The following is a 14,972-nucleotide window of genomic DNA, read 5'->3' as shown; positions in this document are numbered from 1 at the left end:
AGCTTGTCTGGGGTCACATTCTTGGGGAGCGTCTTCCTGGCCCTAGATCTTTGTGAAGCTAGCATCCAGCCTGGTCTTCCCTGGAGAGGCCTGGCTCAGCCGGCTGCTGCCACCGACCAGTCGTGTGGAGGTATTAGCTGCTTGGCTCTCACTCATTGCTCCTGGACGCCGTTCTTGGAGCTTGGTCACGTCAGTGAGCACCTTGGCGGAAAGCACCGTACCAGGAGCGCTGCCTGGAACCCAGGAGCGCTGCCGAGTGGGCTCTGGACTTGGATGTTGCTGTGAAGAGGAAGGGGCCGGCTTCAGCTCCCCCACCTCGCTGCTCGGGGGCTCGCGCTCTCTGGCTGGACGCCTGGTGACCTGGAGCGCATTCCGCAGTCGTCCCGGAGCGGGTCCTGCCCCCTCTCACAGATTCGGTTCTTGGCCTGGGAGGCTGTTTTCCGTTGTGTGTCTCTCATTACCTTTTCTGTTCCGGTCGTTGGCTTCTCTGCTTAAAAGACGTCAGTTTCCTTCTTTTGGATCTTTTTCTTCTGTGTGTATCACTTTCTCTTTTTTATTTTACTCTCTTTCTCTTCAGCATTTGGCATGTGGATCTGTCCATCTGTCCGTCTCCTTCTGCATCAGTGACTGGTTTTTCAGTCACACCTATTCTGTCCGTTGCGGTCTAAAACGTGTTGGTTCTGTAAAGGTGTGGTTTTGGTCCTGTGTTCTCTCAGTGCGACAGTGGGATCTGCAGACTTGATCTGAAGGTCCCAACGTCACTTTTCACGTCCTGCACCGTGGGTGCGTGCACGTCTGCTGTTGCAGCCGGTTGGTGGTCCTCGAGCACAGACGGGAGGCCACGAGGGGGCGTGGCCGGGCCCAGCAGCACAGGCTCCACGGACTTGAATTTCATAGAAATTCCAACCGCTGAAACATGTAAAAACTGTTGTGAGCTCTCCCGGGCTGCACAGAAGCAGGCCATGAGCCCAGTTACGACCCAGCTTAGCTCGGCCCCTGTCCCGCTCAGGGGTGGCTTGCTTTCCTTTTCTTTGTGCTCTGTAGAATTCTTCTCTCACCAGATTCAGCTGTGGCTCCGAAAACTGCAAGCTCGCTTGCGTTCTGTTTTCATCCAGACCGCGGTCGTTGCTGCCTCACTGCCCGGCCGGGGGAGCCTACACAGCTCTGTGCTGCCCTTTCCTGGTCGTCTTAGACCTTCTGTCTGATGCTGTAGGCACTTCCTCCTTGACACTGTTCCCACCGCCTCTGAGATCCTTTGTCTTTGGAAGTGCAGCCTTCTCTGGAAAGCCCATTCTGTGCTCTTCTGTGAGATCCTGAAAAAGCCCCTGAGTGGGTGTCCTGAGTGGGCCAAGCCTCCAGTGGGCAGGCCCTCCCCACACATCTGCAGGCATCTCCACCCTTTGGTTCAGGTTGCACACTTGAGCTGCTCCCTTTCCTCACCCAGAACTCTCTGGAACTTGTTTTTATGTAACAGGCCTCCAAACCTAATACAGTATTGAAAATTCAAAACTTTTTACGTGAGGGTCACCGATGAAGACATTAATGGGTAGAGACAGGCCTTTCTAGAAGATTTTATTTGCCCGAAGGAGAGCGATTGCTTTTAAACACTGGGCTGAAGTTCCTGAGTCCTGTATTCAAGGGCTAAAGCTGGTACGGTCAGGTGGTTTTCCAGCTGTACAGACGCCGTTCTTCAGCATTGCAGAAGCTGTTAAGGTTTTCCTAGTCTAAGGCTTTGGTAACCCAAGACAAGTCTCCTGTTGTTCAGGGAATTTTTTTTTTTTTTTTTAAGGATTTTATGTATTTGAGAGAGAGCGTGAGCACAAGTGGAGCAGAGGCAGAAGCAGACTCCCGCTGAGCAGGGAGCCCGACGTGGGGCTCGATCCCAGGACCCCCATCATGACCTGAGCCGAAGGCAGATGTTTAAACCGACTGAGCCACCCAGGCGCCCCTCATTTGGGGAATTTTTTTTTTTTTAAGATTGTATTTATTTATTCGACAGAGATAGAGACAGCCAGCGAGAGAGGGAACACAAGCAGGGGGAGTGGGAGAGGAAGAAGCAGGCTCACAGCGGAGGAGCCTGATGTGGGGCTCGATCCCAGAACGCCGGGATCACGCCCTGAGCTGAAGGCAGACGCTTAACCGCTGTGCCACCCAGGCGCCCCTGGGGAATTTTTTTTAACACTGGGTTGTCTGGAGGTCCTAAGGGAGTAAATAAAAGGTAACTTTTATTTACATAAAGCCCATAAAAGGATGGTAACAAGTAGTAAGTTTGAACATATTCAGACATTGATGATCCAAGTGATAAATGCTCTCCAGTGTTTAGGGCGTTAGGCAGGGCAGTGACACCTCTTTTACTTAAAAACTGTCCACCTATGTTGACACTGTGTTGTACACCTGAAGTTAATGTACTTTGTGTGTCAGCTGTGCTGGAAAAGAAAAAAAGGTTGCTTTAAAAACACAAGTGTGGACTTAGTATTGTAGGGGTTGTTGGTTGGCTTGACTGGTTTCCCTGAGACACGAGACTCCGTATTATGGAGAGCTAGCAGATGAGAACCCTGCCTGAAACAAGCAGGGGTCACAGGGACCCTTCAGGAACTCGTGGAGACGGTCTGAGTCCACCAGGCGAAGCTGGAAGTTTTGGGGACGGGGTAAGCAGACCGTCCAGTGGAGGAGAGACATGCAGAACTGGGGAGCACGAGAGACCACTGTTGGATTGTTTTGTTGGTGCCTGGTGTTTGAACTCCCATAATTTCACCTCTCCTAGGGGAAAGGTCTTCAGTGTGGAGAGAGCATAACTTTTTAAACTGTGGGCAGAGGAAAATTCTCCAGTCGAGTAGAGTGCTGATGAGATTAATACTGAGTTCAGGATCTGAATCTTTAGATGCTGATAAAACCTTTATTAAGGTTTATTTTCAACAGAAGCGGTCCTGGCATGGAGTTTTATGTCACATCGTGAAATCACCATGAAAATTACTTACTCTGACACTGGTCTGTCAGCTGTTAACTATACCGGAGGGGCGGCTGGGGCTCGGGCTGCAGTCCTGCTGTGTGTGCCCCCGGGGTGTGTGCAGTAACTTCTGTTGCCCGGTGCCCCCCCACCCCCGGAGTCTAGCTTTAGCTTGAATGCGAAATAGGGGTAAAGGAAGGTCACTTGTGATGTGGGAAATTGTCTGTAGTGTTGCACGTTCTGTGCATTTACTGGTTGACTGTGAACCTGAGTCGGAGATCAGACCCCTGAGTGTGTGGGAATATGCACACCGTCCTCTCCACAGAATCTGCCTGTGTCTCAGAACCCCTGGAACGTGTGGTCACAGAATGGAAGGGAGTATGGGAAAACCCAGATAATGGTGGGAGTGAGGACAGATGTTCCTCCTGTGACTTTTCCATGTGTTTGAAAATACTCTTCAAGTTATTAACCACTGAGGTTGTAAGAGTGTTTCCAGACAGCTCTTCAGAAAAGTGTGACTTTGGGAAACAGAAACACACATTCCAGTGTGTGGCGGGGAGGGAGACGCTGCAGCTAAGGTGGTGTCACGGCCTGCAGGCTGGGTCGGGCGCTGCCTGGCCGTGCGCCACAGGTCTTTACAGTCCTCTCTGAGCCCCAGTGAAGTGCCACATCATTCTTCCCATTTGTACACCTGTACTCACCCCAGAAAAACCACTCAGGTATTTTTATGATATTTGGAATTTCATCAATTAAAGAATGTGTGGGAATTTGTTTTTTCTTTTTCTCCGAGTATACCATGCCCCCAGTTTTGCCTCTTGCTCCACGAGGAGTGACACATTTACTGTCTGGCTCTTTGTGCGGAACACGTGCCAACCCCTGCTCTATCCCAGAATTGGTGAGAGACCTTCCTTGAATATAAATGTCTTCATTTTATTGACTTCTTTTTATATGAAAGCCCTACAGACTTTAAAGTTATAGCAGAGACCAGTTTTGGTAAAATCCGGCTCTTAAGTATGTTGTTGTTTGTGTTCTTAGGAAATGTTCCCACATCCTGTTGGTAACAGATCTGTGTCTGTAGCGCCGACCTCCCGCCTTCCTGCCCTCACCTCAGGCCGGGCAACGAAGGTCTTGAATCCGCAGCCTCTGAAGCAGGACCCCCAGCTTCCCCTCACACCTCCAGTTCAGGCCAGAGCAGCGGGCGCCATGCTAGTCTTCCCGTCTCTCACACCCATGTGTAATCACGCTCTGTGTGCTCGGGAACCTCGTTCAGGATCTGTCCCAGCCGGGCACTGCTCGCCAGGTCCACTTGTGGTCTCCGCCGCCGTCGGCCTGCTCATCCGCTGCGGCCCCCGGTCCTGGTGCCGCCTTCCCACAGCCATGCAGCCGGCTTGATCTCAGAGTTGAGCCTCGTGTCATTACTTTTCTACTCAGAACCTCCTTGTGGTTTCCCAGCCCATTTAGATTCCAGAAATTAGCCTCCACTGCCCCCAGTTTACTCTTCCTGTTCCTGAAATGTGCTAAGTGAGATCTGGCCACAGGGCCTTTGCCCTGGCTCCTCTTTGGCCTGAAACACTGTCCTTCTCAGGTCAGACCTCCCCAGCTTTGCTGACGGTCTTCCCCAGTACTTCTCGCAGGGTGTCACAGTCTCTTGGCCATTTTCACTGTCTGAGGTTACTTTGTTTCCCCTCTGGTTTACTTCGTACCCTCAGTTGCTGCACAGAAGCAGCAGGAGGGCAGGATTGGTGTGTCATGGACACTGCGGGCCCCAGCCACTGGAGGCCTCTCTCCTGCAGGCACATATTTAGTACTGGCTGGATGGACGTGCGCGGTGATACATTGAAGAGGAGCGGGAATAATCGTGTTTCTCCAGCCTCTCCGCCTGGCGTTCAGGGGGCAGTGCAGAGTCAGACACTCATCATCTCTTTGATTGTAATTAGGACATTTTAAAAATTATTCGAGTCAGAGTAATATACTTTTAGGTCATGTAATAAATGCTTTTTGTGGGAAGTATTTGTCATTCCCCCCACACACGCTTGTTTCCCAGTATTTACTTTTAACCGTGTGTCGTTGAGTTCTTGATGGTTACCCTGTGTCTCTAAGTCACGGGTCTGTGCCAGTGTTTCGGGATTTATGCACCCTAGGTTAGGTTTTGTCTGTTGTCTTCCTGCTGTGATGGACGATAATTGAGTTCACTTGTGCTCCTCTCACACCCCAAATTTTACTGCCTTAAGTGTTTTATCTCTGTTTTCGTTACTTTGTAACTCTGATACACTTAAATCTCTACTTTATAATCAAAATTCAAAAGAGAACGATACAGTAATGACTTATTCCTCAATCTCCTCTCCTGACTCCTCTGTAAGTTTGAGGCCTGTCCTGACGACCTGTGCCCTACGTCAGAGGAGTCCCAGCTGTTGGGTGCTGTAGGCAGTCAGCCAGACAGAGCTGCTGTGACTTCCCAGCCTGGCGTCCGCAGGGCCGCTGGATGGTGGCCACCTTTCCCAGCACTTCATCGTTTCAGACGCCTTGGGGGTCCCACTTCTGGCCCTGTATGCGCAGCGCACGCTCCGGTCTGTTGGGGGTCGTGCTCGCGGTCCGCATTCTGGCGATGTCCACAGCTGTGTTTGCCGAGCCCCCGAACCCCTGCTTTCGTGCGAAGTGGCTGTGCTCTCAGCCTGCAGCCCAGCGCTCTCTGGCTTCTCACGGATGCCTGCGTTACTGCCTGCGCTTGCTCTGGTGCGCGTGTTGTTTGCTCCTGTGCTGTGAGCACGTGCTCCGGTAGGGTACACAGGAACAAATACTTTAGTTCTCGAATGTCTGAGGATGCCCTCATTCTGCTCTCGCATATGCTAGGTAGTTTGGACGGGCCTAGAATTGTGTGTCGAATACTGTCTGTCAGGCTGTGGAAGGTTTGGGCCACCATTCCCTCGTGGCCCTCGCTGCTGCAGAGAAGCTCCCGCCATTCCATGTCTCGTCCTTGTGCGTGTAACTCGTAGTCACTGAGCATATAGGCGTCGTGCTCACACCATGCTGCGAATAGCAGTGAACAAGGTTCCTTCCATCGTGGAAAATCATGGAGACTGAGAGCCTGAGGGGAGGTCATCACGCCGGTGGACGTCATCAGGGAGGCCCTCTAAGCCTGGGGCCTGCGGAGAGTGGAACGGGGAGCGGTGGGACAGGAGGCAGGGAATGTGGCCTGGGCCCTGGGTGGAGAGAGATAGGAGGCTTCGGGGCTGGGGAGGGGCTGGCTGTGTCTGGTCCAGGCAGGGAGCTTTAGAGCAGCGGTCTGGGAGGAAGCGTGCAGTGCAGCTGACCGACCAGCAGGAGGCACGGCACGGCCACTCCCTGAGGGAGCAGGTGTGTGGGGGGTAGACAGGGATCCAGATCTGGACTCAACTCGAGCGAATTGTTTATGAGATGTCCCAGCCGGGGTGTGGAGTGGGCAGTTAATGTGCAAGTTCAGCTCAGAGCTGAAGGTAGGAATTCTGGAATCATCAAGCGCAAAGAGGATTTAAAGCCATTAAACTGACTAGGAAGGTCCTTGGGGTGCATGAGGAGGACCATCCGCAGGTCCAGTGGGGGCGGCCCGGCAGGGGGGGGGGGGGGCGGGGGTGAAGTGAAGGCCCGGGGGCTGTGTCATGGCCACCGCTCGCAGACGCTCCGCTGGTCACTCCCCATCATCCCGACGTCTTGTGTGAATAAAGGAGATTGGTTCCACAGCACTCAGTAAAGCCACATACAGACACGTGTTGTTTGTCTTCCCCGAACCAGCTCTTACACAGAAGGGATTGCTCACCAGCCCTCTCATCTCCAACAACCCTTTCAACGCCAGGATTCTCATCCGGGGGTTAAATTTGTGTGAGATTAAGATCACAAAATATCAGTAAATTTGCTCTAAGTTTTGCAGGAAGCCAGTTAAATCGAAGGGCTTTGGAAGGAAACCAGGCGTGTTGATCTGACCCCCCGTTGCGCAGCTCTGTCCACCTGGAACAGCTGCGGTCTGGGCAGGAGGGGCCCGCCTTTGTGCCTGGCGCTCTGAAGCAGCTGGAGCTTTCTCGTACCAGCTCCGTTTCCCCTTAGGAAATGTATGTGCCCGTTGAACTTCTTTCTTGGATTCACTTGGAGGAGGCATTTGTGGTCCTCATGATGTTAATAATGCCGTCAGCATTCAACTTTCTGTAAAACCCACTCGCCTCTCAGAAACTCAGCCTCAGATGCGGAGAACAGCAAGCCTAGTGAGGTGTGTTGTGTCATGGAAGCCCAGTGGTAGAGCCGTGGGAGCCCTTTGGGACTCCGCACCCCGTCGTGATGACGTAATGGTGAGCTTAAGAGCGCGCGGTCTTGGAGCACCAGACCTCTGTCTGTCCCGTCTGTGGTCCGGTCCAGCGATTCTCAAACCTTGGTGTTCGTGAGAACCTCTGAGTTGGGGGGAGGGGGGGAGGGTTGTATACAAAAATGCACGCACTCTGATAGCCGTTTTAAAGGGTCTGTAGTGTCAAGCTCACGTCTTCACAGAGCCTCTGTATAATAGGGTGAGTCAGGGGCCCGCATGTCTTAGCACAGGGTGTCTGGGAAGGCTCCGGGCCTTGCTGTCAGCTGGCCTCACTCATTAAATGCTGGGCAAGTGCCTGCCCTCCCTGGGGCTGTGCAGGCTGCCTGCCACTGGTCTTCAGATTTGGAGCGCTCGGACTTAGCGGTGCCCCAGCACTGCTGTTGCAGAGCAGTGCCCGTGCGGGGGTGGGGGGGTGTCACATGGAGGACACTGCGGGATGTGCCAGCATCAGAAGTGAGGAAGCAAGAGGCGCTGTTCTCAGGAGAAGGATCCAGAGGTTCTGTGACAGGCGAGGTGTGGGTATCGGGCTGTGGTTCACCATCACCGTTACACGCCGGGCCCCAGAGTTGGGGAAAAAGGGCAGAAAGGACCCTCTCCCTGAAGGCTTTTCATCCCTGGCAGTCCTCAGAGTGAGGATTCAGCTGAGAGGGGACTTCTTAAACCCACCGTGGAGCCTGCATCCCGCAGCGGGAAGCCCGCCGTCCAGTGAGCCACCCCACATCTCACTAGACAGCGATGCTGGGTGGCTGTCAGCGTTATTTTTAGATGAATGGAGATTGTCAGATTCCTGTTCACCTTTGCAAAGCGTGATGAGTACTGTGCTGGAAGGCTCACCGCGTGTATGTGGGGAGGATAGAGCGGACCGCCCACGCATCTGCTGGGAACGCCGGCTCCACGCCTCTCCCCCAGTGCGCGCCCCCCTCCCGTGGTTCCGGGCAGCCCAGGCCCGTGGCGCGTTCAGGTTGGGGTGTGCCGTCTTACTTTCCCACCTGCAGACAGAGCCGTCTCTTTTTGTGAGCTCGGCTGTGCTCCTAGAGTTCCCGCTTACTGTTAGCCAGCGTCCTCACGTGTTCTGAGGGTGGATTCCTGAGTCGATCTGCCGACTTGCCAGGAGCACTGTCTTTAACCCTGCTTTAATTTAACATGATGGATGGTTCAGGAACGTCCTATGGACTGATGGTTCATCTGCATATAAGTACTTTCAAAGGGATGACCCTCAGTTTTGAAAACCATTTATTGACTTCAGTTACACCAGCGTTGCGATTGCCTGACCTACGTGTTAGTCGAAACTTGTAAACTGTTTTATTTGTATGGGTTCACATGGCTCAGTGGTTGTGGCTGTGATTTAAAATGTACTTTGGCTTGTTGTCAGGCAGGAGGCTGACTGTCCAGGACAGGAATGGAGTGTCTGTCCTTCCACTGAGATGTGACACTGTAGACTAGGCAGTGACAGGGGTCCCATCCCCTCTCCCGGAGACCCTGGGCTGCACACGGGTGTTCTCTGAGGCAGGTCAGGGTTATGCTCTGTTCTCTCCTGACGGCACATTGTCTCCTCCTCTGTGGGGTAGCTCTGCTTGGGGGCTGAGAAGAAGGACCCCCATAGCCTGACTGCCTGAAGGCAAGTGGGTGGGAACCACAATTCCATTCTTGCAAGGACGGTGTTGTATCTGACAGAAACGTAGGCTTGTGTGCCAATGCCTGACTTGCTTAGGAAAAGCTTCCATTGGAACCACCGCATCCGTCTGTCTGTCTGAATAACACCATGTGCTACGTGCTGGGTTACAGAGTGAACGTGCCTTTCCTGCCGTCCCTGTTGCCCCTGCCTCCAGCCAGTGGTCTTGGATGTGCCCCACCTTCCCGCAGAGATGTGATTGAGAACTCTGTGCAAGGATCACACCAACAGGATCTGGGGCCACGTGTCTGACTGTGAAAGCTCAGGGTATCACTTATCACTGTGAATGTGTAACCATGGTTGGTGTGTGACATCGAGAGAGAACACCAGGCTGAGAGCTCACACATGCAGTTAACAAAGAGCAAGTCGTTAGCAGCTATGGGTGGGCCTGCAGCCCCCGTCTTCTGTGCCTCATTCCAGCCTCAGGTGGAAGGCTGGGGCCTAGCTGTTTGAGTTGCTGTCTCACTCTTTTCCCCACATAGCATCCGTCACGGGGGAACCAGGGTTAGTGTGAAGCGTCTGCTCTTCGTAAATGCTCTTGTTACAAGTGAATTCATTGAAAATCAAAATAAAATTTTTTTTTTAAGATTTAAAAAAAATTTGTTAGAGAAAGCATGAGAAAACAAGTACGGGCAGCAGCAGGCAGAAGGAGAAGCAGGCTCCTTGCTGAGCAGGAGCCGATGTGGGGCTCGATCCCAGGACCCCGGATCACGACCTGGGCCGAAAGCAGACTCTTCACAGACTGAGCCACCCAGGCGCCCCTCAAAATAAAATTCTTTAGTTGGAAAAATCTTCACCATTCTCCAACGAAAAGGAAATGAAATCTTGGTGTAGTCGGAACCATTTGCATATCTACAACAGGATTAGAAATAAAATTCTTAATTGGCTCATTGAATCTTCTATGATGTAGCTGCTTTTGAATATTTTTCCAAAAAAAAGAAAGACGAATGAGCTAATAGGACTTGTAATTATTGAAACCGTGGGCTGTTGCCCTGCAGATAGCTGCACGTGTGTCCACACTACACAGGGGGCTGTTGTGCGTTGCTGTCTCTGAGCAGAGCTGCCCAATGACCCGTGTCTGGTGGGTCATGCGTGGTTATAGAGCACAAACAGCTTTACAGACGCATGTCACACGAGGGAAGTGCGGTGCCCCGACAAAAACCAGGAAAGGAGCCCAGCGCGTAGCCACGTGCACTCACCAGCACGGTCGCCCGCTGCTGCTGGAGAGGGGACTTCTCATTGGCACGTTCACTACCCCTTCACTGTCTGTCGTCCCCGGGTGTCCGTCCTGACATTGCCCACTTCCTCCAAATCACGAGTCCCGTGGGCAGCCTTCTTGTATCAGAAACATCTAGAAAACGGTGTGGTTGCAGATGGACGCAGTGACGTTGCACGTGTCTTTCCACAGCGACCGTGGCCGCCATGTACTACAGCTACTACATGCTGCCCGACGGCACCTACTGCCTGGCACCCCCCCCGCCGGGGGTCGACGTGGCCACTTACTACAGCACCCTGCCTGCCGGCGTGGCTGTGCCCACCTCCTCCGGGGTGACGACTACCGCCCCGCCGCCCCCCGGCACCACGCCCCCACCCCCTCCAACCACAGCAGAGACGAGTAGCGGGGCGACCTCCACCATCACCACAAGGTACGCCTGTCCGTTGCCTGGCACGTCTGTGCTCTCGGTTTGGGGTCTTCAGTCTGGGTCTCCTGTAGAGTCTCTGTCGCCTGAGGGTTTAAGTGTCCAGATACCCAAGTTACGGAGTTCATAGTGCAGTGGAAATCGTCATGACGTAAGCACTTAGAAAATAGATTCCCAGTCAGCACGCCACGACCCCGTAATACCCCTGCCTCCTCTGCACCCCACTACCCCCATAACCTGCATGTCCTTAGCACCCCACAACCCCCCATTACCCCCATGTCTTGTGCACCCCGGCCGCCCTGACCCCCCACATCTGGGCTTTCTGACGGGTTGACATCTCAGTTGGGCCAGACTTTGTAAAGTCAGGGGGATGTGAGGCTGCGATTACGTGCAAGAAATGCAGGATTTTATAAAGTTGTTGGAAGTGACTCCCACAAGCCATAGGCAGATGGGGGCTGGCTGCCGGACCGGTGGAGCACTGAACAAAGCGACAGTAGGGCAGGGACAGGGCCCCAGCACCTGTCTTGTGCCAGCATCCAGGGTCTGCAGAATGGGCGCGCACTCTCTGGACGCTTTGTCAGGGGCCCCGGGTGCCTGTGGTTGAAATTCGACAGGACACTTGGGTGTTTGTGCGAATGACTCCCTCCTGACCGTGCTGAGAACGGGGCACCAAGTGAGGGTATCGAAGTGCGCATCCTCTGTTTTAATGTGGGAAAGAACCGACATGTGACTTTGTCTCGGTTCTTCCGAGAATTCATCACTGGAGGGAAATGTTAGGGGAAAACGAACCTGTTTTTATGGTTCCATAAAACCCCATTTTTATCATTGGCAGTAATATTTGGGTCCATTTTTGAGGAACTGACGTTGCTTAGTTCTGGTTGAAGCCGTGCTCAGAGCCTTGTGTGTGTGTGTCACTGCTTGGGCGTGTGGCCAGGACGCTGAGAGACCCCCATGCCGTGCTTGTCCACCAGCTGGTGGTCTCAGGTCCCTGCACCGTGAGTTGACAAAGCTTTTCTCTGCAGTGCACTTGCTCCCGTGGCGGCTATCATCCCCCCTCCCCCCGATATTCAGCCCGTGATCGACAAGCTGGCAGAATACGTGGCTCGCAACGGCCTCAAGTTTGAGACCAGCGTTCGTGCCAAGAACGACCAAAGGTGAGGAACGGAACGTGGGGGGATGGATGTGGGTGTGTGGCATTTCACTTAGCTTGTTTTTAGTCTAGGTACGTAATTCCTTTCTTTAACATTTTTAATCCTTGTGTGTTTACGTAAATAAGTCTTATAGTTACCTTGCTGAATTACTTACAGTTGTGTGGTGGAGTTTTTATTTGTTTTGTTTTTTACGTAAGAATGTTGAAGCTACATAAAACAAGGCTGGAGTTCATGCTTTTCAAGAATCTGCTATTGAGGCGGTGGGGACGGGTGGAGGAGGTGATGGGACTGAAAGAGGGCCCGGTCGTGGTGAACACCGGCTGGCACATGGAAGGGTTCAGTCACTATACTGTACCCCTGAACCAGTGTCACACTGTATGTTAACCAAATGAAGTGAAAGTAAAAACTGAAAAAATACGTATGCCAGGTAGAAAAATACAAGTTTAAAAACAGATAATGTGTTTATAAAGAAACGCAAAACGAAGGACCAGGGGAAGAAGAATCTGCCATTTATTTATTTATTTATTTTAAGATTTTATTTATCTGAGAGAGAGAGGAGGAGAGCACACACCTAACCCTGGGGGGGGGGAGCAGCAGAGGAAGAGGGAGAAGCAGGCTCCCCGCTGAGCAGGGAGCCCAACATGGGGCTCGATCCCAGGACCCTGGGATCATGACCTGAGCCGAAGTCTGCCACTTAACTCATTAAAGCCACCCAGGTGCCCCAAGAGTCTGCCATTTAATCAAATAATGTTCCGTGCCTTGGGTGTAAGCCGTTCAGCATGAGGTTGCACTTACATGTGACCCCCGTGACTGCAGATGGGCCGCTGAACCTCCCTGTGCCTCGGTCTCCCTCGTCCAAGAAGTGGGTAGGATCCAGCCATCCTGCACACGGCTGGTGCAGTAACTGGCTTGAGTTGGAGAGCATGTGGGACGGGGTCTGCTGGCAGCGAGCCGGCAGTGGGAGCCCTGTGCACCGCCCTTGGCGCATGTGTCCACGTAAACAACAAGTCCTCGTCTCTGCTCTTAGGTTCGAGTTCCTGCAGCCGTGGCACCAGTATAATGCCTACTACGAGTTCAAGAAGCAGTTCTTCCTCCAGAAGGAAGGGGGCGAGAGCGCACAGGTACCCATCTGCAGGGGCGGGGAGGCAGGGAGCCTCTGTGTTGGCTGATGTACAGATGCAGGAATAGTTTGTACTTATTCTCAGGATGTAGCAAAGGGCTCGCTGATTTTATTTTGTCTTGGAGGGTCGTGCTCGGCATACACCGCCTGTAACTTCCCCCCTCTCTGTGTTCGGGATCCCTTGAAAACTTGGACGCTGTGCATAGTTCATTGATGATCAGCGTGTTCTAAACAAAGAATCCTGTCTTCTGAAGCATTTGATGTTTTGGGTGGCTATTATTTTCAGTAACTTTTGGCGGAGGCCACGTACCATGTTTCTTTTGCGTTAACATATCCGTCAGTATGTCAAATGTAAGCAGTGCGCTCATGGCCAACGCTGACGCAGCACGGCGCTGTCCATGGTGGAGCCTTTATCCTGGGGGGCAGCCTGCCGCTTGGCAGCATCCCCACGTGGGACCCTCACGCCTGCTGGATGCTGTTCCTCTTGTCCTTGTAATGCGTTCTTCTGCTCCCCCCGCACAGTTATGTGGGCGCCTGATGTTTTGTTCAAACCTATTTTGGTAGATGATGTAGGCCTTGCTTCTTATCAGTGGCTTTCTTCAGACTTGTATCTGTAGTTGCTCAGACAGAATAAAAATGACTCCTGTACCGCCGATGGGCATGATCTGGTATTCTGAAAGCATTCTCAGGCATCTGTCTCCAAAGAAAAGGCAGGGCACGTCGGCCCCCAAGACGGCATCAGAGCTTTGAGAGGCATTCTGGGCTTCCGGGGGGGAAACCTCGTGCTCCCCTCTCTGTTGGTTATATCGCAAAGTGGCAAGTCTGAGTTTCATAATGGTCTGTCTGTCTGTCTGTGACAAACCTCAGGTGTTCCTTACAGCACCATTGACAGTCACGTTTAATCTCTAGGCTGCATCAGCCCCAGAGGAGGCCCCTGCAGAGTCTGCTCCCGAAAAGCCGGGTGACAGCGCAGAGGAGGGTGTGTGCGAGGACTCGGCCGACACGGGAAGAGGCGGCCCCACGGGGAAGAAGGAGGCGTCGTCCAGTAAGACTGTCGCGGACGGGAAGCTGGTCAAAGGTACGCCACTGCCAGCCCCGCCCTCTCAGATGTGAGGTCAGGTTGGGGGTTGCCACTTGGTGTCATAAAGTTCCCCTCCCTCATAGTGCTTTCCTCCTTTGGAGTTTGGGGCCATTTGGACAGGAGTTGGTCTGAGGTGTGACTTTGTCTCATGGTCTGTTCTAGCAAGTTTAATGGGAATGTTCAGCACATTTCCCGGGATGTCTGGTTCCTCCTCGGACTCCTGCAGCCACACTCACATGCAGACTCTGGCACCAGTGAGATTCGTAGTCTGTGTGTGTCCTGAGGCCCTCCGCCGGGCACTGCTCCACTTCCTCCACTTTGTCACCTTCTTTGTTCTCAGAAGGCGTATTTTATCTGTTAGGACAGGGGTACACAGAAAGAGCCTCTGTGCTAACAAGGGGGGAGGGGAAGCTTGCACAGGTGTATTAGCAAAGACGTCAGTTGGGTCAAACATAGGAAGCTGCAGTGAGTCCCACCCGGCGGGGATGAGAAAGACTTTGTGCAGTACTGGGCACCCTGAGACAGGGCTGCGTCCAGAGGCCATGCGGCCAGAGCTGTGTGCAGGTGCACGCAGGAGGTGGGCGGGTCCTGTGGGGAACAGCCTGCAAAGCAGCCATGGCCAGCTCGTGGGGCTCTGGGACTCTGGTCATCTCAGAGGAGTGACTGCGTCCAGGTGGGTGACTATGGGGACACCCAGCAGAGGATCACCTGGAGCTGTTGGTGGGGCTGATGCCAGATACAGAGCTGCAGGAGAAGGGTGTGGGGGAGCCGCTGGGGCAGAGGGTCACAGGATCTGCAGGACGGCCGGTGCTTTGCATTGAGCTGCCTTTCTGGGTAGCGTGGTGGTCTGGAGTAACCATTCCAGCCCGAATGGATGCCTGACCGGGGGAAACTCTGTGTCTTTGAGCTTCTTATTCCAGGAGTTACCTAAGCACACCTGTTGAGTCTCTCACGCTTCCCGGCCACCTGCAGACTCCCACTGAAATAACAAAGGAACATAATAAGTAGAGAGTAAAATCAGTTGTTCCTAC

The 14,972-nt window shown here is 53.1% G+C and overlaps 1 protein-coding gene across 2 annotated transcripts in view; it reads left to right on the top strand.

The window, feature by feature from the left end:
- The window catches only part of SFSWAP (splicing factor SWAP), a 67,492-nt gene that overhangs the window by 20,052 nt on the left and 32,468 nt on the right, over positions 1-14,972 (top strand). For both annotated transcript variants that reach the window (XM_019803757.2, XM_034639556.1), the window contains exons 8-11: positions 10,358-10,595; positions 11,612-11,743; positions 12,768-12,861; positions 13,770-13,938. In XM_019803757.2, coding sequence (XP_019659316.2) covers positions 10,358-10,595; positions 11,612-11,743; positions 12,768-12,861; positions 13,770-13,938 — 633 coding nt within the window. The remainder of the gene's footprint in view (positions 1-10,357; positions 10,596-11,611; positions 11,744-12,767; positions 12,862-13,769; positions 13,939-14,972) is intronic.

This window comes from Ailuropoda melanoleuca, chromosome 12 (assembly GCF_002007445.2).
Source record: "Ailuropoda melanoleuca isolate Jingjing chromosome 12, ASM200744v2, whole genome shotgun sequence".
Classification (NCBI taxonomy): Eukaryota; Metazoa; Chordata; class Mammalia; order Carnivora; family Ursidae; genus Ailuropoda; species Ailuropoda melanoleuca.
The sequence above is the reverse complement of the archived record's forward strand: the minus strand, read 5'-3'. Positions and strand labels throughout refer to the sequence as shown.